The following is a 25,174-nucleotide window of genomic DNA, read 5'->3' as shown; positions in this document are numbered from 1 at the left end:
TAGTTGTTATGAGGATAATCATGCAATTACTGCATACATAGCAGAAGGAATTAATAACTGAAAGAGATGCCTCATTGTGCTTGGGTTCACTTTGAGAGAAAAAAAAAAGATAGTTTTAGTTATTTCAATATTCTTCGAATTTTTTCAACTTTCTCTAAAAATCATTTAGCACAGTAGCCTGAGGCAAGAATATATTCTTCACTGAAGTGTACTGCAGTAGGAGCGGAGATTCGAACCAAAAACCTTCAGGTTGCAGTCCACAGTTTAAAAATTCATGTTTTGCATGATGCCCATGAAATACAGAAAAGTTTTAAATTTAAGCAAAATTAACATTTTACTAGAGAGCGCGCTGCTTTCAGGGTTCACCGCTCTTGCCACGGGAAAGAGGGCGCGCGAGGCGGCCCGCACTAGGAAGCGCCTATTAAATGACGTCACCGCGTCATGTCGACGGGGCCGTGCACGCGCCATCTTGGAACGAGGGGGAAAAAAATCACGGGCAAATCCTGGTCGCTCCGCTTCTCCTGCACCTTCTGCTTTTTCCTTCTTCTTTTAGCGCTCTGAAACCGCTCTTCTTCGACCCGCCGAGGGCTTTTGCGTGGCGGAGGAAGCTGCTGGGACACGTGGGAGGAGCAGACGGCGAGGCCGGGGTTGCGCCGAGGGGGCACACAGCGATGGCAGGTAAGTAAGGGCGGCCAGGGCAGTTAAGTTTTGTCGCGGCCTATTCGGGCCGCTCGCGGGGCAAAGCGCATGGTTCTCCTGCAGCAAAGAGCCCGGGCAACAACCCGCTGGCGTAATACACAAAGTAATGCATATTGACGGGGTTGTTTCTTTATTGTCCGGCTAGGTGTCGGAGGAGGGAACGATTTCCAGTGGTGTTTCTCCCAGGTGAAAGGAGCCATAGACGAGGATGTGGCGGAAGGTGAGATGTCCATTTATTTTATTATTGTAACACACGCGCGTATTCCAGCGTTATGCATTGTGTTGAGTGGTTGTTTCGGGGACAGAGAGAGGGCTACCCTCTGGGTTCGGGGTTACTTTAGCCTGGTGTCCAGGGTATAACCAAACTTCCCCCGCGATGGATGCAGTTAGCTTGTTAGCCAGTTAGCTATTCTTCGCTAGCCGCTCGCCAGCTTCCCCGGCCTCGGGCTCCGGTGGAGTCACAAACCGCGGCTGTGAGCGCCGCAGTAAATGCTCGACTGCAGAGCGATACGTGTGATTATGTCGCGCGTGTCATCGGCACGAGTAGCGTAACCGCGAAGAGGAAATGTTTGAAATGTGTCCGATTCGGTGGGCAAGTTTTTCACGAGTCACTGGGAGTGACGTCACTGCGCTGCGTCGCGATTGGAGCGCCGCGCGGGAACATCATCGTAACATTGGAGCAACGTTGGAGCAACATACGGGTCACAATGTAACCAAACCTGCACCGTTCAGTTAGTACCAGAGCGTTATTGTGATACTCTGTGATGTTCGCGCTGGGACGTTGTTGTAATACGGCAGCTTTGGCGCTGAAGCAGTAACGTTTGCACTGTGAAGAGCCGCGTAACGCCTGTGTATCTTTCTCCTTTAGAATTGTCGCAACAGGTGACCCTTTGCACTTCAACGTTGCTTTCAATCATATTTACGCTGGAATGCTGCTATAATATTTGCACACTGCAGCATTTGTGGCAGTGTCTGGTTCTCACGTGGTAACTTATTATAGTCTCATTGTCACAATTGTGGGGTCTTGCAGGGTGTGGAGTTGAGGTTACATTTATTTATTTTTGCAGACACTTTTCTCCAAAGCGACTTCCAGTGAACACCATGTGTTATCAGCCCACACACCTTATTCACCAAGGTGACGTACGCTGCTAGATACACTACTGGGTCACGCATCCATACATCAATGGAACACACCTTCCCTGTCACTCACACACTATGGGAACCTGAATAGCATGTCTTTGGACTGTGGGAGGAAACCAGAGCACCTGGAGGAAACCCACGCAGACACAGAGAGAACGTGCAAACTCCACGCAGACTGAGCGGGGATCGAACCCCACGTTCTCTCGCACCACCCAGGCGCCATGAGACAGCAGCGCTACTCGCTGTGTCACCGTGATTTGTTTTAAATTTTTCCTACAAGACCCGATGCATGTTTTTTAAGGTCTGCGCTTAAGGCTTCCACACCGTTATGATTTCTGCAGAACTCTGTTTAGTCTGATTGTGTGCTGCATGCAGAATTTGCAGAGCATTTGCTGCACTGCAAATTTATTATAGGTAGATCATTACAGGAGTCTCTGTAGGTAACCAGTTTCTAGCTGAAATAATGGTTCCATACATTAAGAAACACAATTTCATTAAAATTGTTACGCATCTGCTATTTGGTATCGGTAAATATGTATTTAACAATATCAGGCAGTTTTCCTGGATTCTGTTATGGTAAAACAAGGGCGATTCCTAAAAAACATTTTCATGTTACGGTGCTCTTCATTCTGAACATTTGTTTTCAATTGTAGTCATCTAGGAGTAGGTTAGTGTTGTGCCAGAATGTTTCAGTGTTGCATGTTTTGTTTTAAAGTGTACAGGACAGCTAAGGTAAACAATCTGCTTAAACTAATTCATTCATTTGTCCAGGGTGACTTACAGTGATATTTCTGTTCGTGAAATACAGCAAAACAGTATTTGCTGTTTTCTTGGTTTAAAGCAAACAACCTACAGTCACTAAATGTATTTCACACTTCAGTAATGCTACTGTTGCTAAAAATATGTTCTGTCATGATTTTTAGATTGGATTTGTTTTTAACCTGTCTTGTTTCTGTTGTGTGTATCCCAGAAGGGTTGAAGAGTGTGTGGTCGAAAGGCTAGTGGTGCAAGTTGCTGCTGAGATTGAGATCCTTGCTCTGCCGTTATGAACCATAAAAGTTAAACAGTTAATATGTTTCACGTGAGGCCCTTCAATGCGAGTGGCCTAGTGTGATTCCTGGTTGCAATGATTATTCCAATTTGGCTCCGTCCTCAGTTCACTTAGAAGCACGTTAGTTCTTTCTTTTTCAGCTTGCTTATGCAATTATGTCTGCGTACAATTTAGCCAACAGCTCGAGCTTGTTTTTGTTCCCGGAGACGTCTTTGCTCATGAAGCATTAGACTTCACAGATCTCAGCATGGTGGTACTAGCTCCAAATCTCCCCCAGGGTTTGACCGTGAAATGTTCTTTGCACCTACGGTTTCAAGAAAGTGTGGACAAAATATTTTAGCAATGTCATTGAGACCACATCCAATCCGCATATTTCTTCTGCTGATCCATGGCTTTTTTTTTTTTTTTTTTTTGGTCATTTTGAAATTGTGCGCGTATCTCCTGATCGGCTATTGGATGCTAGTCTGCGTGCTGTTTGGGGGGTGAGGGAGGAGAGCGGAACTTCCAAAGGTCAGCCATCAAAGACACACCAGCGGGCGGTTCTGGCACCAGCTCGATGACAGCTGTCATTTTATAAACCCAAGCAGCACATTTACATATTCATATACCTTCTTAGAACTGAACGCTTGCATAATCGCAAGAAAAGAGTCTTGTTTTGTTTGGTGTGTGACTTTGACTTCAAAGGAACCCTAAAGGAAATTTCTGAACCTAAACAAGAAGACCTGGTTGTAGATCTGTTGCTGTCGTAAGTTGCGTCATTGTCAACGGAAAGAGCATTGATTGGGTTTGTTGAATTTCTACACTGAGTGCCTTTTTTTTTTTTTTTTTTTTTTAAAAAAAAAAAAAAGCCTAATAACGGTAATCGCCTTCATGTATACTTTTGTGCACAATGGCTGATCCACCTCCAAGCAAGAAGTGTCGTAAGTCATATATAGAGAACTGCTCAAATGGGACGGATACTGTTGGGTTTTATTGTCTTACTTTTCTTACATTCAGATTCTGTGTTATGAGTTGACAAAACGTAGTAATGCAAAAAAGGGGCAGTAATTGAGAATGTAGATGGCAAGCAAAATAAATTGAAGATGGAATGTTATAATGGTAAAATAGTCAATTCAAAAAAGTTGACTTGTCACATTTAGAGTTAAAGCTTTGTTTTTATGTGCTTGGAAAATGCAAGGTACCACTGATACAATGGTCAAAAAAAAGTTTATTTGCATATCATTCCTGTAATTTTTTCATAATTTAATGTGGTAATGTATCATGGTGTGTTTTTTAAGGTCAACTGCTGCAACGGCTAAGCTTGACGTAGAATTGTATTGATTTTGTTTAGTCGGGTGATGTACAGTTGAATGGATTTTGTTCAGGTGTGTCCTACGGTGCAGCGGTGGGGTGTTTGGGGTGTGTGAGTGCTAGCAGCCAATGTCCTGTTGTCTAAAGCGGGGTTTGTGATTCATTCGGATAAGGCTGGCAGCAAGCCGATTGGCTGGCAGCGGGACGGCTCAACTGGTCCAGCGTTTCTCACCTGACCCATAGCATAAGGCGATGAGAGCTGTCCAGCTTCCCCGCGCTGGGAGGCAATTGAAAAGATTTCCGCACCCTGTTACGTAAATCTCAACGGTCGCTCGTCCTGCTCAGTAGCGGAGCTCCGCTGCTACTCAGCAGAATGCACCGAATCTGCTGATGATCGGATGCTTTTTACTTTGTTTTTGTCTTTATGCAAATAGAAGCAAGCGAGCGGGCTTAAAAGCTAGGGTCGACCAAATTGAGAGGCGGCCATTGAGATGGGGCACGGGGCGTGTTGCAGCGTGAGGGTTCGGTGAGGCGACCGTGGGAAGGTAGGCAACCCCCTCCTCCTGGCACACAGACGGCGCCTCGTTGGTTGGCGCTGCAGGACCAGTATGGCCGAGCTCTCGGCCCACCCGCCTCCCCCACAGCCACCCGCAGGACTTTAAATCTTCCGCTGCCTGCACCGCCTCACCGATGTCAGCTGCGTCCTTCGACCAAGGTACAGTGGCTTCCTTTTCTGCCTGGGGCGGGAGCGTGCAGGAGATTGTGCGCCTCGTGCAGCGACAGCTCTCGATGTCGGAGATTTCTGCAGGGCAGCCTACACAGTGGTCCCGCAGAAGTGAGAGGGGCTTAATGGCAGTCAGTGTTCTAGTGTTGTCTCGGGCTGCTTGTCACAAATTTGTCCACTTGCATCAGGATTGTTACGTTATCGATTTGGTTACTTTATCCTAAGGCATATTTGAGTTTTAATGGTGCATTTTACTGCTTGGTTTTACAGTTGTATTGAGTGAATTGAATGACGTTTGTCTCATCTGTTTTTTAATTATACTCGTGTAAATTCCTGAGAATCTTGTCTTAAAGTAAGAGGAGCGTTCGGAGAATTGCATATGTTTAAACATGTCCCACCCCAGAAGGGCAGAGGTATGCGTAGCCTTGATATTCGCAGAAGATGCTTAAATGATATTTGACTGAAGGAATTTCCAAGGTGGGGCCGTCCGTTTTTTTTGCGCGCACGCGTGTGTGTTCTCCATGTTTCCCTGTTGTTGTTGTTGCTGTATTGAAGGCATGGAAAAGCACTTGCAGCGCTCAGGCGGTTTCAGGTGCTACAGAAAATCAATGCAGCAGTTAAACATGATATCTCATTGAGTAGAGCAGTTTGTTTTCTGCGGGTTGTTGTTTTCTGGTAGTTGCTTGGTCCTTTCTTTTTCCTGTTTCTAATCTCCTTTTCAGATTATTCCAGCAAAGACTCGTGTATTCCCCCCCCCCCCCCCCCCCCCCCACAAATACCAGGACTTGTGGTGATGTTGAGGAAAAGCGGAAATTTTAAGGTTTACTAGGCTTGTTAATCCAGAAATTCAGTATTGCATCTTGATCTGTTAATTTAAAACTCATTTTATGGTCTTGTTTTAGTAAAATGGTTTCTAGCTGTGTGGCTTCGGCTTTCTCCATGCAGCGATGTTGAACTGGACCTGAGGTCTGTGAATTAAAATGTTCCCACACTTTGTAGGTGATGGGTTTGTTGCCAAGCAAGTGGGTGTAATCGGATAGTGTGGTTCCTGTATTCATGTGTTACATTTATTCGTTTAGCTAAAGCTGTGATCCAGAACATTTTAGTCGTTAATCTATTCCGAGAGCTTTCGTTTGCCAGCCCTTCCTTTGTTTGTAAAGGATAAACGTTAATTGTGTAATAGTTTGGGGTGGTAATGTGGAGTTGGAACAAATCTTCCGATTTGACTTTGCCTGGAATATCCGTCTCAACATTAACTGCTTCTCCAGTGCAGGGTCACAGTGATCTGGAGCCTATCCTGGAAATACAGGGCATGAGACAGGGTACACCCTGCGTAGGGTTGCAATCCATCACGGCAAACACGCTGACACACAAGGGTCGTGTAGATTCACCAGTTCACCTCAGACAAGTGTGATCATGCAGACTTCACATACACTGGAACAGATTTGAACTCATGTCTGAACCCACAGCCCAGGAGCGTAAGACCCTAGCTCTACAATGTGGGCCCCAGGCCAGTCCCATTTGTAGCTAACACACCTTCAAAGTTGAGCATAGTGTTTTAGGCCGTCTTTCTTGCTCAGCCGGTGTCACCCGCAGTCCCAGAGCATCTGGTAGACTGTAGCTGTCATTGACAGCGGTGAGAAGAGACATGTGCGCAACCCGAAGGAACGTGGGCCGGTTGACGCTCCCTGGACCCCTTCACCACGAACCCTACCTTAGGGCCCAAGGCAGTGTGCCGATTCACCTGTGTAGAGACACATGACATTGTTTATCTTTACCTCTGTCAGCTTTGCGGTTTTTTGATGCCATTTGTCTGTATCTTGTCCACCTGCAAGCGCGCTGTCCTCGGGCAGCTGCTCTCTTTAAATGTTCCCACAATTCAGTGGTTGTGTCACGAGTCACAGCTACTTTGCTTTTCTAGTGTCCTCTTTGAATCCCAGGGAGATGTAAACAGGATTTTTTTGTAATAACATGGGCAAATCTACTTTATTGTGCTGACAATGAACATATTTAGCATATTTACAGTAAGCGCCCAGTCATGGGTGTGACTGTGGTACGGCCCTGCCTTTGCTTAGGAAGTCAGAAGGAAAACCACTTGCCTGTAATGTATTGACGTTTGACTGACAGCCTGTCGTGGAGGAACATATATTGTGTGTGTTAGTGTGTCAGTGAGAGAGAGAGAGAGAGAGAGAGAGAGAATGTGTGAACGCTATGAAATATACCTTTTCTACATTAGAGATTCAGCTAAAATAGCAATACTTCCAAATATTTTCGTTGCTCAACATTAATATTTCAAAGATGAATAATTATAAATTTAATTCGTCTTCATGGTTCTGCATTTCTTTGTTTTGAAGGAGGATGAAATAAACAGTGTCAGCTTCTAAGTTCCTATTGTGAATATTTGCCTTATCCATCTTATCCAAACTTTTTTTTTTCCTCTCGCTCAGAAACTTTATGCTTTGTCTGGGGTGGTTTGCTGAAGTGTGTTGGAGCAGATAAAACTGAATTTTTTTTCCTAAGGTTAAATGTTTTTTTTTTTTTTCCTCCTTTCTTCCAGCGGACATTATTTCAACAGTTGAGTTCAACTACTCCGGGGAACTACTAGCAACAGGAGACAAAGGAGGACGAGTCGTAATATTTCAGCGAGAACAAGAGGTAATAAGCCGAGCAATATGACAAGCTCGCGTTTGGTGTTCTCATAATGTTCCTCTCATCTGGAGTTTGTCCTGCTTTCCACTCATTTTCTAAACATATGTCTGTCCTGTTTCTCTACTCTGTTTCAGAGCAAAAACCGGCCTCACTCGAGAGGAGAGTACAACGTGTACAGCACTTTCCAGAGTCATGAACCTGAGTTTGACTATTTGAAAAGTTTAGAAATCGAGGAAAAAATTAACAAAATTAGGTGGTTACCACAACAGAATGCTGCTCACTTCTTGCTTTCAACAAACGGTAAGTATTACTTTGCACCTTTTGTTTTTTAATGAGCTCCGCTCTGGTCATTTTGGGGTGTGTTGCTATTTATTCATTTAGCTCATACTTCTCCTGCTTTGTAATCTTGGTTACATACACTAAACTTTTTTTCACTGATTTACCCAGTTATACAGCAGGGTGGATTTTACTGCTTCAGATCTCTCACACCTACTGCCCCGAGTTGATTCGACTCGCTTGTTGTTGCTGTCATTATATAGTGGTGTTATCGAATGGCCATTTATGTGACACCTGTTTCAAATACTGAACCTCTTTTATTCATTTTATAAAGACAGATTGTAGAAATCAGTCCTCACTTTTACTGTTTTATAGTTAAATTGTGCAAAATTTGATTTGTTATCATGGGCTCATTTGTTTTAGCATTGTTTTATTAATATAGGCATGGCTACAGGAAAAAGTAATTGTTCATAGATTGGTGTATGGGCCAGGACTGAGATTCTCTCAGCGTTCACACACAGCATCGTGTGTGTGTGTATTTATTTAAATATACATATGTAATATATCTATAAATAAATGCACATATTTATTTATTTCTAAGGAGCAATTGATTTTTATTTTTTTTTTTGCTTGCTGATTACAGTGCCCATGCATCGTGTCTGAACATTCTAGGGTCACTTTTTTTCAAGTAGATTGTTTAGGCTTGTTTTTCCACTGAAGTTTTTTTTTTTTTTTTGTTAAGAAAGTTGGCTTTCAAAACCTCTAGAATAAACATCGTGGAAGCCTTTCTTTAAACGTCAGCTTAAGGAACTTGTGTATTTTTGTTTGGTTTACAGTTTTAATTGTGATGTTATGCTGCTGTCTTGGGCGGAAATATCTGGAAAAGAGATTTTGAATCTCATTGGAGCTGTACTTTTAAAGGAATAAAGATTAAATAAAACTGGTTACTTTTTAACTCTTGTGCTGAAATGTTCGCCCCAGATAAAACTATCAAACTATGGAAAATCAGCGAACGGGACAAAAGGGCGGAGGGCTACAACCTGAAGGATGAAGACGGAAGACTTCGAGATCCTTTTAGAATTACATCACTACGGGTTTGTTTCATGTCGCTAGATAAGCTAGTTTACACTCCTTACACTGTGATTTAGCACAGTTGCGTAATTCCCCTACCCCTCCCTTTGCCTGTACGTTGTTTAGACATTTCCAAGGAGCATTCCAGAAAATTTTAGCCCCGCTGTTCTGATTTTGAAATATCACATTGAGTAAATTATTTTTAAAAAAATCTGTGGAATTATCGGTAATACTTGTTATCTTTGTGTCCTCTTTTAAGATCTGCTGTTAGATGCGTTAAAATAGGTTGCATATTATTTTGTTAAAAATAGAAAGTGATACATTCATATGAAATTTTCTTTACTTGAAATGCTGCAGTGTAGTCCTTACAAGTTGCATTAAAATTTCCCGAAACTGGGACCAATAAACAAGCTGAAATGTGTTCAGAGAAATATTGCAGTATGTCCAAAAACAAAGAAAAATCTTATTTTTGTTTCTCAATATTGCATTCCCCCAGGTACCAGTGTTGATGCCCATGGACCTGATGGTGGAAGCCAGTCCCCGCAGAATATTCGCAAATGCGCACACATATCACATTAATTCCATTTCAGTAAATAGTGATCATGAAACATACCTTTCTGCTGACGACCTAAGAATAAACCTGTGGCACTTAGAAATTACAGATAGGAGTTTTAGTATCCTTTTCTGGTATAGTGCTTCAGACTGGTAGCTGTATAGTGAGTCTCCTCAATGTATTTATATTTTTGACTTGCCCTTCTACATGTAAATGTAAATTTATAGAGTACAATGTCATATATAATTTTTATACATGAATCGCTATGGATTAGTAGGCCGCAGTGTTGCAGGCGTTCCTCGTACTGTTTGCATCACAGTGGTGAGTTCTTTTTCCCCCTTGACCGCGCACCCTCAGATATTGTAGACATAAAGCCAGCCAACATGGAAGAACTGACGGAGGTGATCACGGCGGCGGAGTGCCATCCGCACCAGTGCAACGTATTCGTGTACAGCAGCAGCAAAGGCACCATCCGGCTGTGCGACATGCGAGCCGCAGCACTCTGTGACCGACACACAAAGTGTGAGTGCAGCGCATGCCTTGTGTCCCCTCCAACACCTCTCGCAGCCTGTGCCGCACAGCATGTGGCCTGTGAACATGTTTAAAGTGCAACAGTCAAAGGCTGCTGAACATCACTTCCTGTCCTTGTTAAATTTTTTAATATCGGAGGTTGTGCAGGAGAGCGATTGGCAAGCTTACCTTATTTTCTGAGCCTTAATTTAGTCTTCTGTCTCCTTTTTGAGAAACATTTTTATTGCATAATTTCTAGACCCCCCCCCAGTGTGAGGATATTAGTTTTTGTTTTAATGGTTTTTTTGAAAGTCAGTTCAGACTTTCTACATTTTTAATAGCAGTCCCTCAGTTTTGATTTTAAACAAGATACTTGTCTGTGTTTTCCAGTCTTTGAGGAGCCCGAGGACCCCAGCAGCAGGTCGTTCTTCTCTGAAATCATCTCCTCAATATCCGACGTCAAGTTCAGTCACAGCGGTCGCTACATGATGACCCGAGATTATCTCTCGGTCAAGGTTTGGGATCTCAACATGGAGAACAGACCAGTAGAAACGTACCAGGTAACTTATTCTGAAAGAAAGGGCTTTATGTCCTTCCAGAGATTTCGGCATAGACATTCATAAGCCATTTCAGTGGATTTTTTATTTTTATTTTTATTTTAAATTGCCTATTTTATTACTGTCGCTACTTCGTAACATTTTCCTTTTTTGTAGCAAAATGTTCTTACATTTCTAAAATATAAGGTACCGTTGCATGAGGAGTTCAACTTACGTATGAAGCTTTGTCCATAATCGTTTGTCTCTTTTGTAGGTGCATGAATACCTCCGTAGCAAACTATGTTCGTTGTATGAAAACGACTGCATCTTCGACAAGTTTGAGTGCTGCTGGAATGGTTCTGATGGGTGAGGCCTTGCTTATATATTCCAAACATAAATTTGTGTTCATTTTGTGTCTTCAGTCATTACGCTTCCACTGGAAGCAGCACCTGGTGTGGCATTGTTAGCATTGTATTGCATAGCATCTCCCCGTTTCCTCCAACTGTGTGTCTGCTAAAGAGAAGGGACCGCGGCCCTAGTTGAATGAACAGTTTTCAAAAATTGATGCATGTAGCTGAACAGGTGCTATTACATTTCAGTAGGGTCAGAATACGTTTTAGCTATTAATGCACATCTCTGTGTGCCGTGGACTCTTGGCATTTTGGAAAGTTAAATTCCAGCATCAACTTTGCCTCCACACAGCGCCATCATGACCGGTTCCTACAACAACTTCTTCCGGATGTTTGACCGGAATAGCCGCAGGGACATCACACTGGAGGCATCCCGGGAGAGCAGTAAACCGCGTGCCATGCTGAAGCCTCGCAAGGTGTGTACCGGTGGCAAGAGGAAGAAGGACGAGATCAGCGTGGACAGCCTGGACTTCAACAAGAAGATCCTACATACAGCCTGGCACCCCAAGGAGAACGTCATTGCTGTGGCCGCCACAAATAACCTGTATATATTCCAGGACAAAATCAACTAGAGTCCCAACGTGTCTGAGGGTTTCAGGGGGAGGGGCAGATTCTTGTACTTGCATAGTTAAAGCCTAGTCGTTTATCTGTAAAAGAAACGGCCTTCTTGTCCTCCTAATGAAGAATTTGATGCACTCGTTTTTTTTCCTTGTGTAGCCGAGGGAGAAAAAAGTGGCCTGGGTTTTTTTTTTTTTTTTTTTTTTCTTTTCTTTTCTTTTCTTCCCCCCCCCTTCTCCTCCTCCTGCATCAGTGGTGTGTTTGAGCCTTCAGTGTGGGGGCAGAATCAATGGTTTGCTGACCAGGAGACGGCTAGCCGCAGCAGAATTGATGGACAGCACACAACAGAGGCCAAACTGTCAAAAGTTAGTGTATTTATTTAAGTCTGAGCCTTCCTTTTTTATGATTTAATGACCAAATTATGAAATGCCCAAGGAATGACACTTTTATTGTCAAAATTGTAGTCTCTTTACTGTAATTTCTGGCCTTTCTGAAACAAATTTGCTAGTTGATGCCTGTTAACATTCCTCCCCTGGCTTTTTTTTCAGGCCTTGGTGTTTTATCTTTTAAGCACTTAAAACAGGTCTCTGTTTTGGTCAGTGGATTTTTTTTTTTCCCCCCCTTCTCCCTTTTTCATGCATAATAACATTTAATCACTGACTGTATCTATATAACTACACCATATGGTGTCAACCACTTAAATAAAAGTAACAAAAACTACAGAGAGATGTCTTTTTAAATTTTAAAAAGTATGTATTAAATTCTAATGTTTTATTGCTTTGCATGTATTTACATTGTAGTTTGAAGACGCGGTGGAAGAGTCGAAGTCGTCCCACTGATCTGTTTCAGTAGCATGATTAGGGAGATGTCATGACGAACTACTTGAAGCTGCAGTTTCACATCCACAAGCTGGTCGTTGGCCATTTTCCGTGTCGATAACTTTGTTTTTCGTCTTTAGCGTACTATTTAAAGAGTAGTCTGGTAACACGGTAGGAAAGCAATAGGCCGCCACACAAAGGGAATCTGCAGCCTTAACTACTTTTTGGGGGGTAAAATGTAACTACAGTTTAATGGTCCTAGTTGCAGTCCCAATGTTTAACAGATTACCATACCTTATGTGCATTTTAATACCGTTTTGAAATGTTTTATTTCCTTGTAATAAATTGCTGCTACAAGTGGCTGTCTGTGAGAACAACCGTCATCTTTCTGCAGTCGAACCTTAACAGAAATCGCGCGCACACTCTCTCTCGCTCTCTCACACACACACACACATACACACAAAGTGGTCACAAAGCACCTGAAGCGCTCAGTGCCTCCCTTGGAACCTAAAATAGTTTTACTGTTCCGTCGACAAAACCGGACACTGCATTTTGACCTTGGCATGAGGTGTGGAATACAAGTTGTGTGTGTTCCTCGTTTTGGTTTGTTTTTATTTTACTCTCGATGGGATACCATTTGGAGTTGTGGGCCACCCGTGCTGAAATCACACAAATGGAAAATTTCAAGGTCAACAGTATATAAAGCTATTGTATGTTGGTTGTGACACTTTAAAAATTCAGGAACTTTGCGGTCAACCACACACTCTAGGTTTTTTTTTCTTTTTTTTTTCTTTTTTTTATTTTATTTTCTCTCTCCCCCTCCCCTTTTTTTGGACCTTGTTCCTTGTTGAATAATGATGCTAACATGGTGGAAATGTATACACTTGTTTGATTATTTTGACCAAAGTTAAATAAATTTTAATTGTGTTTACCTGATTTAGAATACTTCCTTTCCAGAATACTTCATTAAAGAGAACATAGGGGGATGTATTTAGAGAGCTTGACATTTGTTTTAGTAGGAATGAGCTGGTCCAAGCAAACTAATACAAAAAGAAATCAAAATAGTCTGAAGATAACTTCATGCATGAATTTATTTGATTCCATTTGAATAGAAGGGTGTTATATTCTCACTACAGCTTTCAAGGGTTGAAATAAATATTTTAATTCTGTAGGAATTCAGGCATTAGAAACATGCAAAAAAATCAATCCAGGTGAATTGATTTATTTACACCAAAACAGTTACATTTCCCATTGATCCTACAAAACCACTGAAACATTACATGTCTAAAAGATTAGTTTGACCTGTACTGCTACAATAAGTGATTTTTTTTTTTCTTTTTTCTTTTTACACTGACTCATTCTTCCTATTTAAATCTATACAGATGTTAACATTCAAACAATTTTTTTTGGTGAACTGTTATCATATGCATGTCATAATTACCATGATCGTCATCTCCATAACTGTTTAAACTGTAACCCTTTGGTTTCTCAGTTTGTTTTACATCCCCCTTTACATTCATCTATGTGTGTGTGTGTGTGTGTGTGAACATATTCTGTGTTCTCTGGCAGGTTCACAAGAAGCAACTCTGAGGACAGTATGTGAAGAGTGGTACAGCAGTGCCGAAAGAACAAACTCTTCATGAGTCACCCTGAAAATTACAGTTAACTTTGAGCAAAGTACCTGCAAGGCTCCAGTATACCCCAATGTGTAAAAACTGACAGTAGATAAATATATAATCAATATTGTTTCCTTTCCTCTCTCCCTGTGCAGTTTAACCTCCGAAATGCCCTTTAGAATCGAACACCAACATGTCTTGCATCCCTTTGTTGCATTTTCGCTCTGAAGAAAAACTCAACTGTTCACAGTAAATGCGAGCGGTGGATGGCAGCTCTGAAGCCAACACTCGACACATCCTAGCGGCACAGCGGTGGGAAGGCAGAAGCGAAGGGACACGTACGGCGCAGCTGGATGGCGGCGGCTCTAACAACACAGAACGGTAAGCTGGGGCAACGGAAATGCACAAGGACGCAAGCGCTGCAAGGCCAGGGGGCACTGGGGGGGCACGATGCCTATTAGCGTCTAAGGAAGCATCACTGGGGCGTCATAAGCTGAGGAGACGGCGTCTTGCACGCGTCTACAAGGTGCTGGTTGGGGTCGCAAGACGTCTTCCAATGTAGACCCTTGAGAGAAAGAGAGGACATTCGGTGGGTAATCGACTGGAGGCACCTTTGGGTCGGCCTCAGGAACTTTAAGCCAAACCATTTTTGCTCAGTGTTGGTGGCCGTGATGATTTAGCAGAAACGTTCGTTCTAAATTTGTCTTTCTGAATGATTCATCATTCTAACTTCCTTAAGATTCAACAAGAGCCTGTTCCTACAGCGATCAGAACCCATGGTGTTGCAGGGGTTACCAAAAACAGTGACGTTTTCACGGTATGTAAAACGAAAGATTGTTGTCTACGTCTTTAATTTCCGTGATGGGGTGTCATGGAGGATTAAACCTCCATGAAGTACAAACTTCAAAAGGACCTTTATTTAAAGCTTAGCTATTAGTATGAGAAGCACACAGACACATATAATGGTAATGAGAAATGAGACACCACAATTTTGCATAAACTGCTTTCCTTGTTTATCATGGTATCAGATTTTTAACAATATTTATGCATTATTTCACATTTCGGTAAGATTTTATTTTGTTGCTATTGAAGTTATTGAAAATGCCATTGATTACTGCTATTTTAAATCTGTAGGAGCTGCTAGTGTGGTGGTTAGAGCTGCTGCCCTTGGACCCAAAGGTAGTAGGTTCAAATTCTAGCTCTAGTGCCCTTGAGGAGGGTACAAAACTGCTCTAGTAAAAATCTCCCAGCTGAATGAATGGGTAAATAAGTGTAATTTGCTTAATACTTTATTTTATTCTCGTTTTTCTCCAAGATGCACGTCACTTTGGAGAAAAGCATCTGTTAAATGAATAAATGCAAACATAAAATGTGATAATATATAGAGTACTTTAATTTTTATCTCTAAAATATGATTGCTCATAGTACAAACACACCAAGCCGCAGTCATTCACAACGGGACGTCATGCAGGAGCAGATGAGCGCTCGTCGCGTGATCCCAACTCACCCGAGACCCACAGCCAGTATGTGGGAGATGAGTAGGGAGGGAAGGAAGAACTTGAGGAACTCAGCTGAGAAAAGGCCTCCCTTCTTCATTACTCTGGTGTTCCTCATGCTGAGGGTGCTGCACCGCTTGGGGTGCTTGAACAAGAACTCTCTGGGAAGCAGAAGGTCCAGGATAAGTAGACAAAACCATTCATGACCCTCCTCAAGTCCTACGACACACTGCTCTGCCTCATATTCCTTTACACGTGATTTAGCTTTTCATGGCATACTTTTACTTGGCTCGACTCCTAAAGAATAAAAACTTTGAGATGTTTATTCTGGCTTTTGCATGCCTCGTCGGTTTATATTTCTTTAAATTGTTTACGTCACTTCCCGGTTTTATGGTGCATTAATGCCAGATAGCTTGGATTAAGAAAATGGATATACTGAATTAATTCTGATTTATATAGTGACTTCCGTCAGTTTCAGCTGGAACACGCACTTGGGAGGTAAGTTCTCCGGACGACTCGACCAGTCCCAGATCCAGTCGGCATTTTTCTTCATTAGAGTCTCCACCTCTTGCCGTCTTTCAAGGTAGTCTTCTTCAGACTGGAGGAAGCACACGTACTATGAAAGCTGAGTGCAAAGGTCAGGTTGCCGTGGAGATAGGCGACTCTTGGACATCAATCTGTCGGTAGGGTTATTATAACTCTGATGCATCTCGAACCTTGGGTTCAAGTGCACTCTTTACCGGAACTTGAACCTATAACCTGTCATGTTTTTGTTTTGAACTCCTTGGCTCCTCCACAGCTAGCTGCATGATCCCAACCCAAGGTCTGTTTTACCTGAAAGCTGTTCCTCTCTCCAGTGCTCTGTGTCTCAGAGCCTCTCTGAGCCTGCAGAGGAGTCTGGGGTCGCGGGGGACTGAGGTGGGAGACGAAACAACAGAGTTGGAATTTAACGGGTACATATGATCGTTATCACAGAAAAAGTGGGTTTTGAACTGAAACGGCACAGAAAAGATGACAATGCCCATGACAGAGCCTTAACGGGTGAATAAGGCAAGACCTTCCTGCCACCAGTACACCGGCTGCTCTTGTAAGAATAGTTGTGTTACAGATTCATAAACATACAAACATTTGCTTGTTTCCAGTTCCATCTTCTCCACTCATCCGTTTCCCACATTTTCCATTCACAGTAAATGTCGTTTTTACGAGCGGATCTGACAGTAAAGAGCACCCAAACAGAAGAGGAACGTGGAACCACCTCAATTCAACTCACTTCCACAGTGTTTGCAGTTTGTGCCTTAAACATTGGGACATGTTTAGGAATCAGACGACGATGAGCACTAAGGTGGAAGCTGTGACAATTGCATATTTTTCTTCTGCAACATTTTGCTTTTAATGGACTATGAAGTTAAAGTATTAGATTAAAGCTTATTAAATATTTTTTCTAATAGATACATACTAGATTTTAACAGAATGTAATCGGGGGGGGGGTAAAGACAGATCTGTATTATGAAGGTTTTATTGATTTTGACCTTCTGATGAAAGTGACCTTGGAGATACAAACTGAACAAATTACAGATGGGACCCAATTGCGCTTGTAAACTGAGGAGTGAGTGTATTCTAACAATTTATTTTTTTTTTTGTAGCTTTTGTGATGAAAAAGCCTTTATACGTGTGGACATGCTTACATTTACATGTACATTTATTCATTTAGCTGACGCTTTTCTCCAAAGCAATAGGGGGGTGTGGTGGCGCAGCGGGTTTGGCCAGGGCCTGCTCTCCAGTCGGTCTGGGGTTCGAGTCCTGCTTGGGGTGTCTTGTGATGGACTGATGTCCCATCCTGGGTGTGTCCCCTTCCCCCCTGGGTTAGGCTCCGACTCACCGCGACCCCGCTCGGGGCAAGCCGTTTCAGACAGCATGCGTGTGCTTTCTCCAAAGCAACTTCCAATTGTTTACCCCCTTATACAGCTGGGTAATTTTCCTAAAGCAAGGTGGGGTTAGTACCTTACTCAAGGGTACTACAGCCAAAGGGGGGAAATCGAACCTACGACCTTTGACTCTAAAGGCAATGGCTCGAACCACTACACTACCAGATGTTCCCAGCTGTTCTATGCAGATACGCCATTTTTATGCTTATTTACACCCAAACACTTGAGGTGTCCAAGGTTTCTGGACCAAGGTGGGCTGCTTTGCAGACCCCTGCCACCTGTCACAAGGGAGACTTCCTCTCGAGCTGCTCCGGCCGGACTCGTGCTGCGCCTCCAGCAGCATCTTCTCCATGTCGCCACCGTGAGCGGAGGCGGACACCTGCTCCTCTCCCCCGGCTGGGCCATCGCCGCCGCTGCCGTTGCTGAAGTGCAGCTCCACCCAAGACCCTTAAAGAAACGGGGAGGGGAAGAAATACGACAACATCGAGAATTCCCGAGAACACTTCCTGCGCGCGCGCGGCCACGCGGAACACGGCCTTCGCTTCACTGTGTTCTCGCTGTGTTTTCGCAACGCACTTATTCGCCGAGCAGCCGGAGGAAAACAATGACGGTCCAAAAATAGCACCTCGATCGCTCGCTTCCCATCCCTCCTCCTCCTTTCTTTCCCAGAACGCTCTGCAGGCCAACCCCCCAGAGGGGGGCAGAAAAACGTCATCGTCCTTCCCACCCCGACAGCACCGGTGCGCATACAGGCTCTCTTTGTGTCCACCGTCATACTATGGTACAGTACAATCCAGTACGGTACAGCTCCACACAAAACGGCAAAGCAAAAACACTGCAAGGTCAACACACGTAGAAGTATTTTGCATGGATTATCAAGAGCAATATTTTCCCTAAATCATTCTGATGGCAGCAGTAAAAAAAAAGAAAAATCTACACGCACGACAGACACAGGTGCGCACGGACACGCAGGTGTGTGTACACAGACAGAAGGATACACAGTCAGACAGGTATACAGATGGGTTTATGGACAGACATATAAACACACTGCAATTCAGACCGACCGGTATTATGACCAGCTGGGTGTATAGAAAGACATATAAACACACTTATGAGGACACACACATACATATATATATATATATATATGACACACAGAGGTATATATACAGAGAGGCAGGTATATAAAGTGTGGTCAAGGACAAGGTTATGTAAACACACAGGTATATAAAGGTATATAAAGACACGAGGGGGGTGGGGCAGCTCCACCCATTTTCCTTCGTACACAGTAAAGACCCCGAAAGGTGCCGAATGTTCAGCTCGCGCTCCGCACCGTCTGGAAACCGCGTGCGCGCGCCTATGAGCGTGTTGTTGTTGTTGTTGTTGTTTCGCTGTTGTTGTTCCACCTCTTATATGTTGGCAGTGTGTTGTTCGGCCGCGGCTCCGCTACTCACCCTGCAGGTTCGACTCCGACATGTCACGCTGCGTTTCGGGAGGAACACGGTGGTCAAACCCGCATCCAAACGATCGACTCCCCCACGACGTCGGTCAGTAATAACGGCAATTAAAGAATAAATAAGAAAAAAAAAAAAGACGCGTCAGCGGAAGGACACCATTAGAAAAGGGAACGGAACGGAATCGGACAAAAACACGCACGGAGGGGGCGGGGCTGGGAGAGGCGCGCGCCGCCTGCCCTGCTCTGCTTTAATAAACACACTTTTTTGCCCGCGGCGTGTCTCCGCCCACTTCGGTGTCACGTTATTGGTCGCGCGTCAAGAGGGGCTCGCGGAGCAAGAGCAAGAGCGGCGCGCGGGCGGGTGGCCAGGTTGGCGGTGAACTCCCCACCACCACCCGACCCCCCAGTCGTGTGAACGCTGCAGGTCGGTGCGCGTGCGGAGCAGCGCGAGGGGCGTCCTTTCATCAAATGGAATTAGCGCGGAATATGTAGCGGTTTCGGGGTTCTGGGGGATGCCGATATTGTGTGTGCTTTTTTTTATGGAGTGGATTTCTCAGGTGCACTGATTGAATCTCACACTTGTGTCATATTGTGACAGTCCGCATTCCTGGGGAGTGTCATGCTTGGACGGGAAAATTGGTTTGTTGTGCACAGCTGAGAATTGTGGGTAAAATGTGACTTAGTTGTTCAACCGTCATGGGGAGTTGCAGGGAATATAAGGGTGTGAGGCGGCAACGGGAGTCTAGAGGTGTGAAGTATTGTGGACCGGTTTATGTCTGGTGTTTCAAGTTTGGGTTTGCTCACTTGTATCTCACATTTTTGTATATTTATTCTTTTATATTTGTTTGTGTGGTTTATTTTCTTGTATAGTTCTTATTCACAGATTTTAGTAGTTTGGTGTTGTTGAGTTTGTGTGCTTTTAACTAACATTTTTAACTTGTGGGTTTTATCTACAGATTTTAATGGCCTTGTTTTAGCAGGTGATTCTGTGCACTTTGAGTTTTTATACAGATGATTATTCATGTCTGTCTTTTGTATTTATTTGTTTTTAGGGGTATCATGAAGTTTTATATTGTAATTTAGAAGTATTTTATGTGTTTTGAAGGAAGCATGTATTATGTAAAATGGTGATTTTGGTTGAGCTGCTATTGGGGGACAGTCCTTTTAGGTATGTGGGTGTGGGAAAGACATGGGTCAGTTATATTTTTTGAAGCCAGAAAGGGAATTGTTATGGGAAAGACTGTCTTGACAGTGTATTTTATGTAATGGTTGCTTAGTCATTTTGTTGACCAACTGCAGGAAAATGGTGTTGGGTTTGTTTGATTGTGGATTTTTAATGTATTGTTTTGGTTGTGTGTATTATTATTAATAATAATAATAATAATAACTTTATTGAAAAAAGTGTAGTTTCAGCTGATTTTTAGTGTTTTTGTACAACTTCTTTAGAATGATTGTGTTTTGATTTTGTTGTTTGTTTTATTTGGACGTGTTGAATTGTGTATTTGTATGGTTTTAATTGGTCTTAATGGAGGGAAAAACACTGGCTTCCCTGAGAAAAAAGTGGTCCTTGTACTGGCAGTGTTATTTACATGTATTTGTTTGGCAGATGCTTTTCTCCAAGGCGACATGCATTTCATAAAAAATCCGATGTGCGCATCACATTAGCGTAAACATTGTTTGTGTCTGCGTGGTATTTCCCGTTGTTTAGCTGCGAATAAATGCTCTCGACGAATGGTGTCTGTGTCTCCTTCTCCGCCCCATCCTGACAATGTGTGGAGGTCATTGAATCATACATCTTCACCACTTTCCCTGTCCCAGTTGATGATCTTATGTTAAATAGAACTAGTGTCTTGTTAGTAATAACAGTTGCTGTGACTGAAGTTCAGGTGGGGGACAGTGTTGTTGATGTAACCTGCTGGATTACCTGTGTTCAACGCTCTCTGACATGTGCCACCAAGTGGGGTTAGAGTTTCTCCTTGAGGGCTGAAGGTCCCTTGTCTAAGGCTTCCTCCCTCCTGTAGTGCCTATGATGCAGGTATTTACCCTGAATTCAGGCAGTAAGAGCAGCCTGCTCCGTAAAGTGGTAAATCAGGGTATAGTTGCTTATATGGTGTAATTCACATAGGACAAATGCCAAAAAGGAAGGTTAAAAAAGCATTTGTCCTCTGGGGGGATTTTAGCACACATGGCAACCCCATTTCTCCCTGAGAGCAGTGCTGTTAATTTTAGACTTTTTTTTTTTTTTTTTTAAAAACTAATCACTTTGTGTGTGACAACACACTAAAAGCAAAGATGGGTGCTTCTTATTCCAAGAGGGACAAGCTTCCAGATGTTTACCCCACATGAACCTGTTAAGGAGCTCGACTACACTGACTAATGCAGCTATATAGGAAACCATACAGTGGAATTATGTTTCACATTTTAATATGTATTTCCCCCAGGTGCTCTGGTTTCCTCCCACACTCAAAATGTGTGCGTTTCAGGTGAATTGGTTATTCTGCATTGCCTGTAGTGTGTGTGTGTGTGTGTGTGTGTGTGTGTGTACGTGTACACACACGTTTCATTGCATGTTTTCAAGTTAGGCTGGAGACCACCCTGACCCTGCAACAAGCAGTGAAATGATGTGTTTCCACTTCAGATTGCAATACTGTGTGATATTCACCAGCTCTTCACTTCATTCACACCCTAGGAAAATGTTGGGGATAAATCACAGCTCTGGGATAACTGTAACCAAAATTGTGCCTTTTTTTTTCAGCAAAATATACATGCAAACACGATTATTAGGCTTAAATAGCGTTTTCATACATTGAGAGATCTAGGGAGAAAAAGGTTGTGTTTTTGCTGCTTGTTGAAAGTGTGCAGTGTGAAGAAAGGACAGTGGCGATAAACTGTTTCTATGGAAACTGGGCCTAATCATTTTTTTCCCGTGTGAGTAGATTTTTATAACATTTGGCCGTTATGGAGAAAGTGTGCACACATACTGGTATACTGTAGCTTTCATTCATCCCTACAACATTTTGTTTCAGTAATTATACACGAAGGCAATGCTCTGCTGAAGAGATGGGAGAACGACTTCAGGGGGTTTCAGTGCACTGTGTCTAACATTGTTACTCATCTTGGATAAAAATCAAAAAATGGAGGGTGAAGTACACAAATAGGGTAAAAGTGTCGGCTAAATGAATAAGTGTAATTGTTTTGTGCTGTTGTCTGTAGGTCCTGAAAATCCCAGTTTATTCCTCATAAATGCAAAGAAATGGCTTGCAAGTCAAAGTGGGGGATATAAAAGAAAAATAAATAGAATATCTCTCAAAGCCGAGCTCTCGCAATTCGAACTGGAGAATACTGAGGGTTGCCTGTATATAAACTGTATAATCTGCATTAGTTTTTTGCAAGTTTGCCTCACATTAAATATTTCTTTTATTTATAATAAGTTTTTAGAATATGTGTACATAACTCAGTCAGTTTGAAACAGTGCAGATTCAAGGTCTGCAGTGTGAGTAGTTTTCAACGCTAAACTACTTAATTATTTCTCAGTTTTTCATTCCTCAAAAGAAATTTCTATTCTAAATTAGAACATTGCAATACAATAATAATAATTACATAATATTGTATGATATATATATATATCTTATGTAAAACTAATAAAATCAGGTCGACTGGTGTGTGTGTGGGTTGACACCTCTACGTGTAGTTCCGCTGTTGTGCACTAGGGGGCAGGATACAGAGCTCTTCAGTGCAGAGCAGTGAAACATTGAATATCTCCTTTCATACTGTCTTTCAGTTGTGTAGCATGTCTAATATTTTAGGTGTTCATGGATCGATGTTGCGTTTGTTTAAGGATCGCTTATATAAAAATATATGCAGTGTTTTTCCCTCCTTCAGTAAATGTTAACTGATATTTGAAGGAGCGTACAAGGAAAACATGGACATGAGTTGGAGACCAAATGAACAGTTTTTTTTTTCTTCCAGCCTTTGTTCCTCCATGTAGGAACTATGTCCAACAGCCTTGTTTACTGTATGGTTTACACTGTCTTAATGCTCTGTATGATTTTGGGCATGTAAGATGTTTTGTAAGATTGCATTTGAATAGCTTCCCTGTAAAAAGCTGGTGAAAGTGACATTTTTCCGGACATGGACTGAAAAATCGTAGACAAAGTCCCTCGGTGTTCTAAGAGATCTGAAACCAGAGCTGCACTGGTTCTGCAAGTGCGGACACGGCATAGGTAATGCGGTGATTACGGCTGCTGTCTTTCAAAGCCAAAGGTCCCAGGTTTGACTCTTACCTGCTGTAGTACATTTGAGCAACATACTTACCATAAGTTACTCCAGTAAAATTACCCAGCTGAGTAAATAGAGGTCACTTAACACTGTAAGTTGCTTTGGAGAAAAGCATCACCAGAATGAATAAACGTCAATTAGAAAAGGCATTTCTGGCCTTTCGGCAAAGAGCCTGCAAGGCAGCACTAGTAAGAACGACCACAAGTCTTTATCGTCTGAATTACATGAGTTATTTCCTATGTGTGAGCATGAAATATTCAGTTTGAAATGTTTATTGCACACCCTGTACCACCTAACTGCAGTTATATGCATAAGTACATGTGATCGTAATTGCTCCTCATTAAAACACATTTTCCAGATTGATCGCTATGGTCAAAGACATTACGGTCATATTTCCAAACTAGATGAGCGTAATGAAGAGGATTAAAAGTGAATATGGATCCACAAAAACAGCGCACAAGTACATTATGTCATTTGTCTTGACAATTTAGTACATCCTTTGTATTGATCCTAATTGAACACACACACACACGCATGCACACATATGTGTGTATATATATATATATATATATATATATATATATATATATCTATATATAGTTATATTCAAGATATCCTTACACAGAAGACAAACGGATATTCAGTCGGGTATTTGAATGTAGTCCGGGTACCAGCTTCTTACAGATTTACAGTTCATTAAGTCTGTAATGTGGCTAATCTTTTTTCCCCACAGTTGTTTTTACAACATGAAAATATCTTTATCTGTGGAATTAGGGGGATTATGCCTCATTTTGGACACACTTTCCTGATGCCTTTGTCAAGTAATTTACAGACATGAATAAATAAACATATACATATACATATGCATTTTTTTTTCTAACGGTAATATTTTTGCTGGCAACGCCCAGCACCGAGGAGACCGCATTGTCCGCGGTGATGCGTATTGTTAAGTCCTATTGATGGCGCAGCGATACGGCTCGTTTGTCCCCAAGTGGCTTCCCGCCAACCCCCCCCCCCACCCCACCCCATGCGGCTCCTGGGGTTACTGGGTGTAGGGGAGGCGGTCCGTCCCCATCAGCTGTCAGATGTGAGCGGGATGGATCTCCCACATGCTCGATGACGCTTCAACCCCCCCACCCCCCCCACCTTCAGCGCACTCGGCCCGGCAAGCTGCAGTGACACTGCAAGGGGTTGGGGGGCGGCTGCTGGAGAGTTGGCAATGAGCTCACTCTCCCAGGAGGAGGGAGGAGTGGTGTGGGAAAGGGGGGGGGGGGGGCGGTGGATGAGTGGGTGTGGGGGGGGGTGGGGCTGGCTCACAGCGCATCACTGGGAATCTGCGGCAGCACACGGATCCTGCGCGCGACGTCCTCCCCTTGGCTTCCCCTCTCGCGCCTGCTTGACTCGTCTCCCGATCGGAGGGAGGGAGGGAGGGAGGGGAGGGGGCAGTGTGTGTGCGGGGGGGTGTGTGTACATGGTAAGCACATTATCCCGCTTGCTTGGTTTTTAAATGAACTGGGGGGGGTCCCCCCGCCTTGCCTTTTTTTCCTTTTTCCCCCCGACGAATCGTTAGGCGGTGCAACCGTCGCTCAGGGATTGTGTTCCGGTGGCGTGCGGCGCCGGTGCCTCCTTCGCCGGCAGCACGATGAGCGCAGCGAATGGTAAACTCCCTGCATGCGAAAGGGGCAGCAGGCAGCTTCATTTTAGAGCGTGTGTCACAGCTCGCTGCAAATGGCTCTCCTCCGGATGCTAGAGCAGCTCCCCAGCTAAGGCAAGCAGAACAAGCAGGCGGTCGTACCCGGATCGTGGCTCTAAGGTTGGTCTCGTGCTTTGTCGGGATTTTTGCAGCTTGCAGCCGAAGAGAAAGGGAATTTGTCAATGACAGGGATGCACGGTGCAGGACTGGATGTTTTATTGGCAGCGCGCCGGAACGTCGCAGCGCGGCAAAGCGCTGAGAATACCTGTTACTGCTCCAGGCCTTACCGAACGCCACGGTAGCCGCCGGCGTCCAGCTCTAACATCCTGCTGCCGATTTTCACTCGGGCATCCGTCGCGTTTCTGCGATGAGGCCGGTCGGTGCGGAGGCCCTGCAGATGACAGCTGTCTGTGTACGAATCTTCC

At 43.5% G+C, this 25,174-nt stretch overlaps 3 protein-coding genes across 17 annotated transcripts in view; 2 read left to right on the top strand and 1 right to left on the bottom strand.

Moving 5' to 3' along the window:
- Positions 1–449: 449 nt before the first annotated feature.
- On the top strand, positions 450–12,974 carry ppp2r2d (protein phosphatase 2, regulatory subunit B, delta). The gene is made up of 10 exons (XM_018726506.2): positions 450–678; positions 845–919; positions 7,462–7,559; positions 7,688–7,853; positions 8,811–8,923; positions 9,397–9,574; positions 9,811–9,975; positions 10,354–10,523; positions 10,774–10,865; positions 11,202–12,974. Exons 1-10 carry the CDS (start codon positions 672–674, stop codon positions 11,479–11,481), a joined length of 1,344 nt encoding a protein of 447 aa, XP_018582022.1. The 5' UTR covers positions 450–671; the 3' UTR covers positions 11,482–12,974.
- Positions 12,975–13,422: 448 nt separating this feature from the next.
- bnip3 (BCL2 interacting protein 3) lies at positions 13,423–19,072 on the bottom strand. The gene is made up of 6 exons (XM_018726508.2): positions 18,777–19,072; positions 17,601–17,769; positions 16,232–16,310; positions 15,889–15,995; positions 15,409–15,558; positions 13,423–14,466 (listed from the first exon to the last, which is right to left on the bottom strand). Exons 1-6 carry the CDS (start codon positions 18,796–18,798, stop codon positions 14,421–14,423), a joined length of 573 nt encoding a protein of 190 aa, XP_018582024.1. The 5' UTR covers positions 18,799–19,072; the 3' UTR covers positions 13,423–14,420.
- Positions 19,073–24,509: 5,437 nt separating this feature from the next.
- jakmip3 (Janus kinase and microtubule interacting protein 3) overlaps positions 24,510–25,174 on the top strand; it is a 48,325-nt gene continuing 47,660 nt past the window's right edge. For 14 of the 15 annotated variants that reach the window (XR_003797318.1, XM_018726434.2, XM_018726433.2 and 11 more), the window contains exon 1: positions 24,577–24,869. The gene's annotated coding sequence lies outside the window, so the exon portion shown is untranslated. Of the gene's footprint in view, positions 24,531–24,576; positions 24,870–25,174 lie in introns of those variants that run through there. The other variant, XM_018726423.2, reaches the window with a different exon arrangement.

The sequence above is a fragment of the Scleropages formosus genome, chromosome 24, assembly GCF_900964775.1.
Source record: "Scleropages formosus chromosome 24, fSclFor1.1, whole genome shotgun sequence".
Lineage (NCBI taxonomy): Eukaryota > Metazoa > Chordata > Actinopteri > Osteoglossiformes > Osteoglossidae > Scleropages > Scleropages formosus.
This window is presented reverse-complemented; position numbering and strand designations above follow the sequence as displayed.

Excerpts from the sequence above, each read along its gene's own strand:
- ppp2r2d (XM_018726506.2), top strand. Across the intron at positions 7,560-7,687 it reads TATTTCAGCGAGAACAAGAG|AGCAAAAACCGGCCTCACTC; the intron begins GTAATAAGCCGA and ends ACTCTGTTTCAG. Across the intron at positions 10,866-11,201 it reads TGCTGGAATGGTTCTGATGG|CGCCATCATGACCGGTTCCT; the intron begins GTGAGGCCTTGC and ends GCCTCCACACAG.
- bnip3 (XM_018726508.2), bottom strand. The coding sequence starts at position 18,798 with ATGTCGGAGTCGAACCTGCAGG. Across the intron at positions 17,770-18,776 it reads GTCGGAGTCGAACCTGCAGG|GGTCTTGGGTGGAGCTGCAC; the intron begins GTGAGTAGCGGA and ends CGTTTCTTTAAG. Across the intron at positions 15,559-15,888 it reads CCGGAGAACTTACCTCCCAA|AGAGTTCTTGTTCAAGCACC; the intron begins GTGCGTGTTCCA and ends TCTGCTTCCCAG.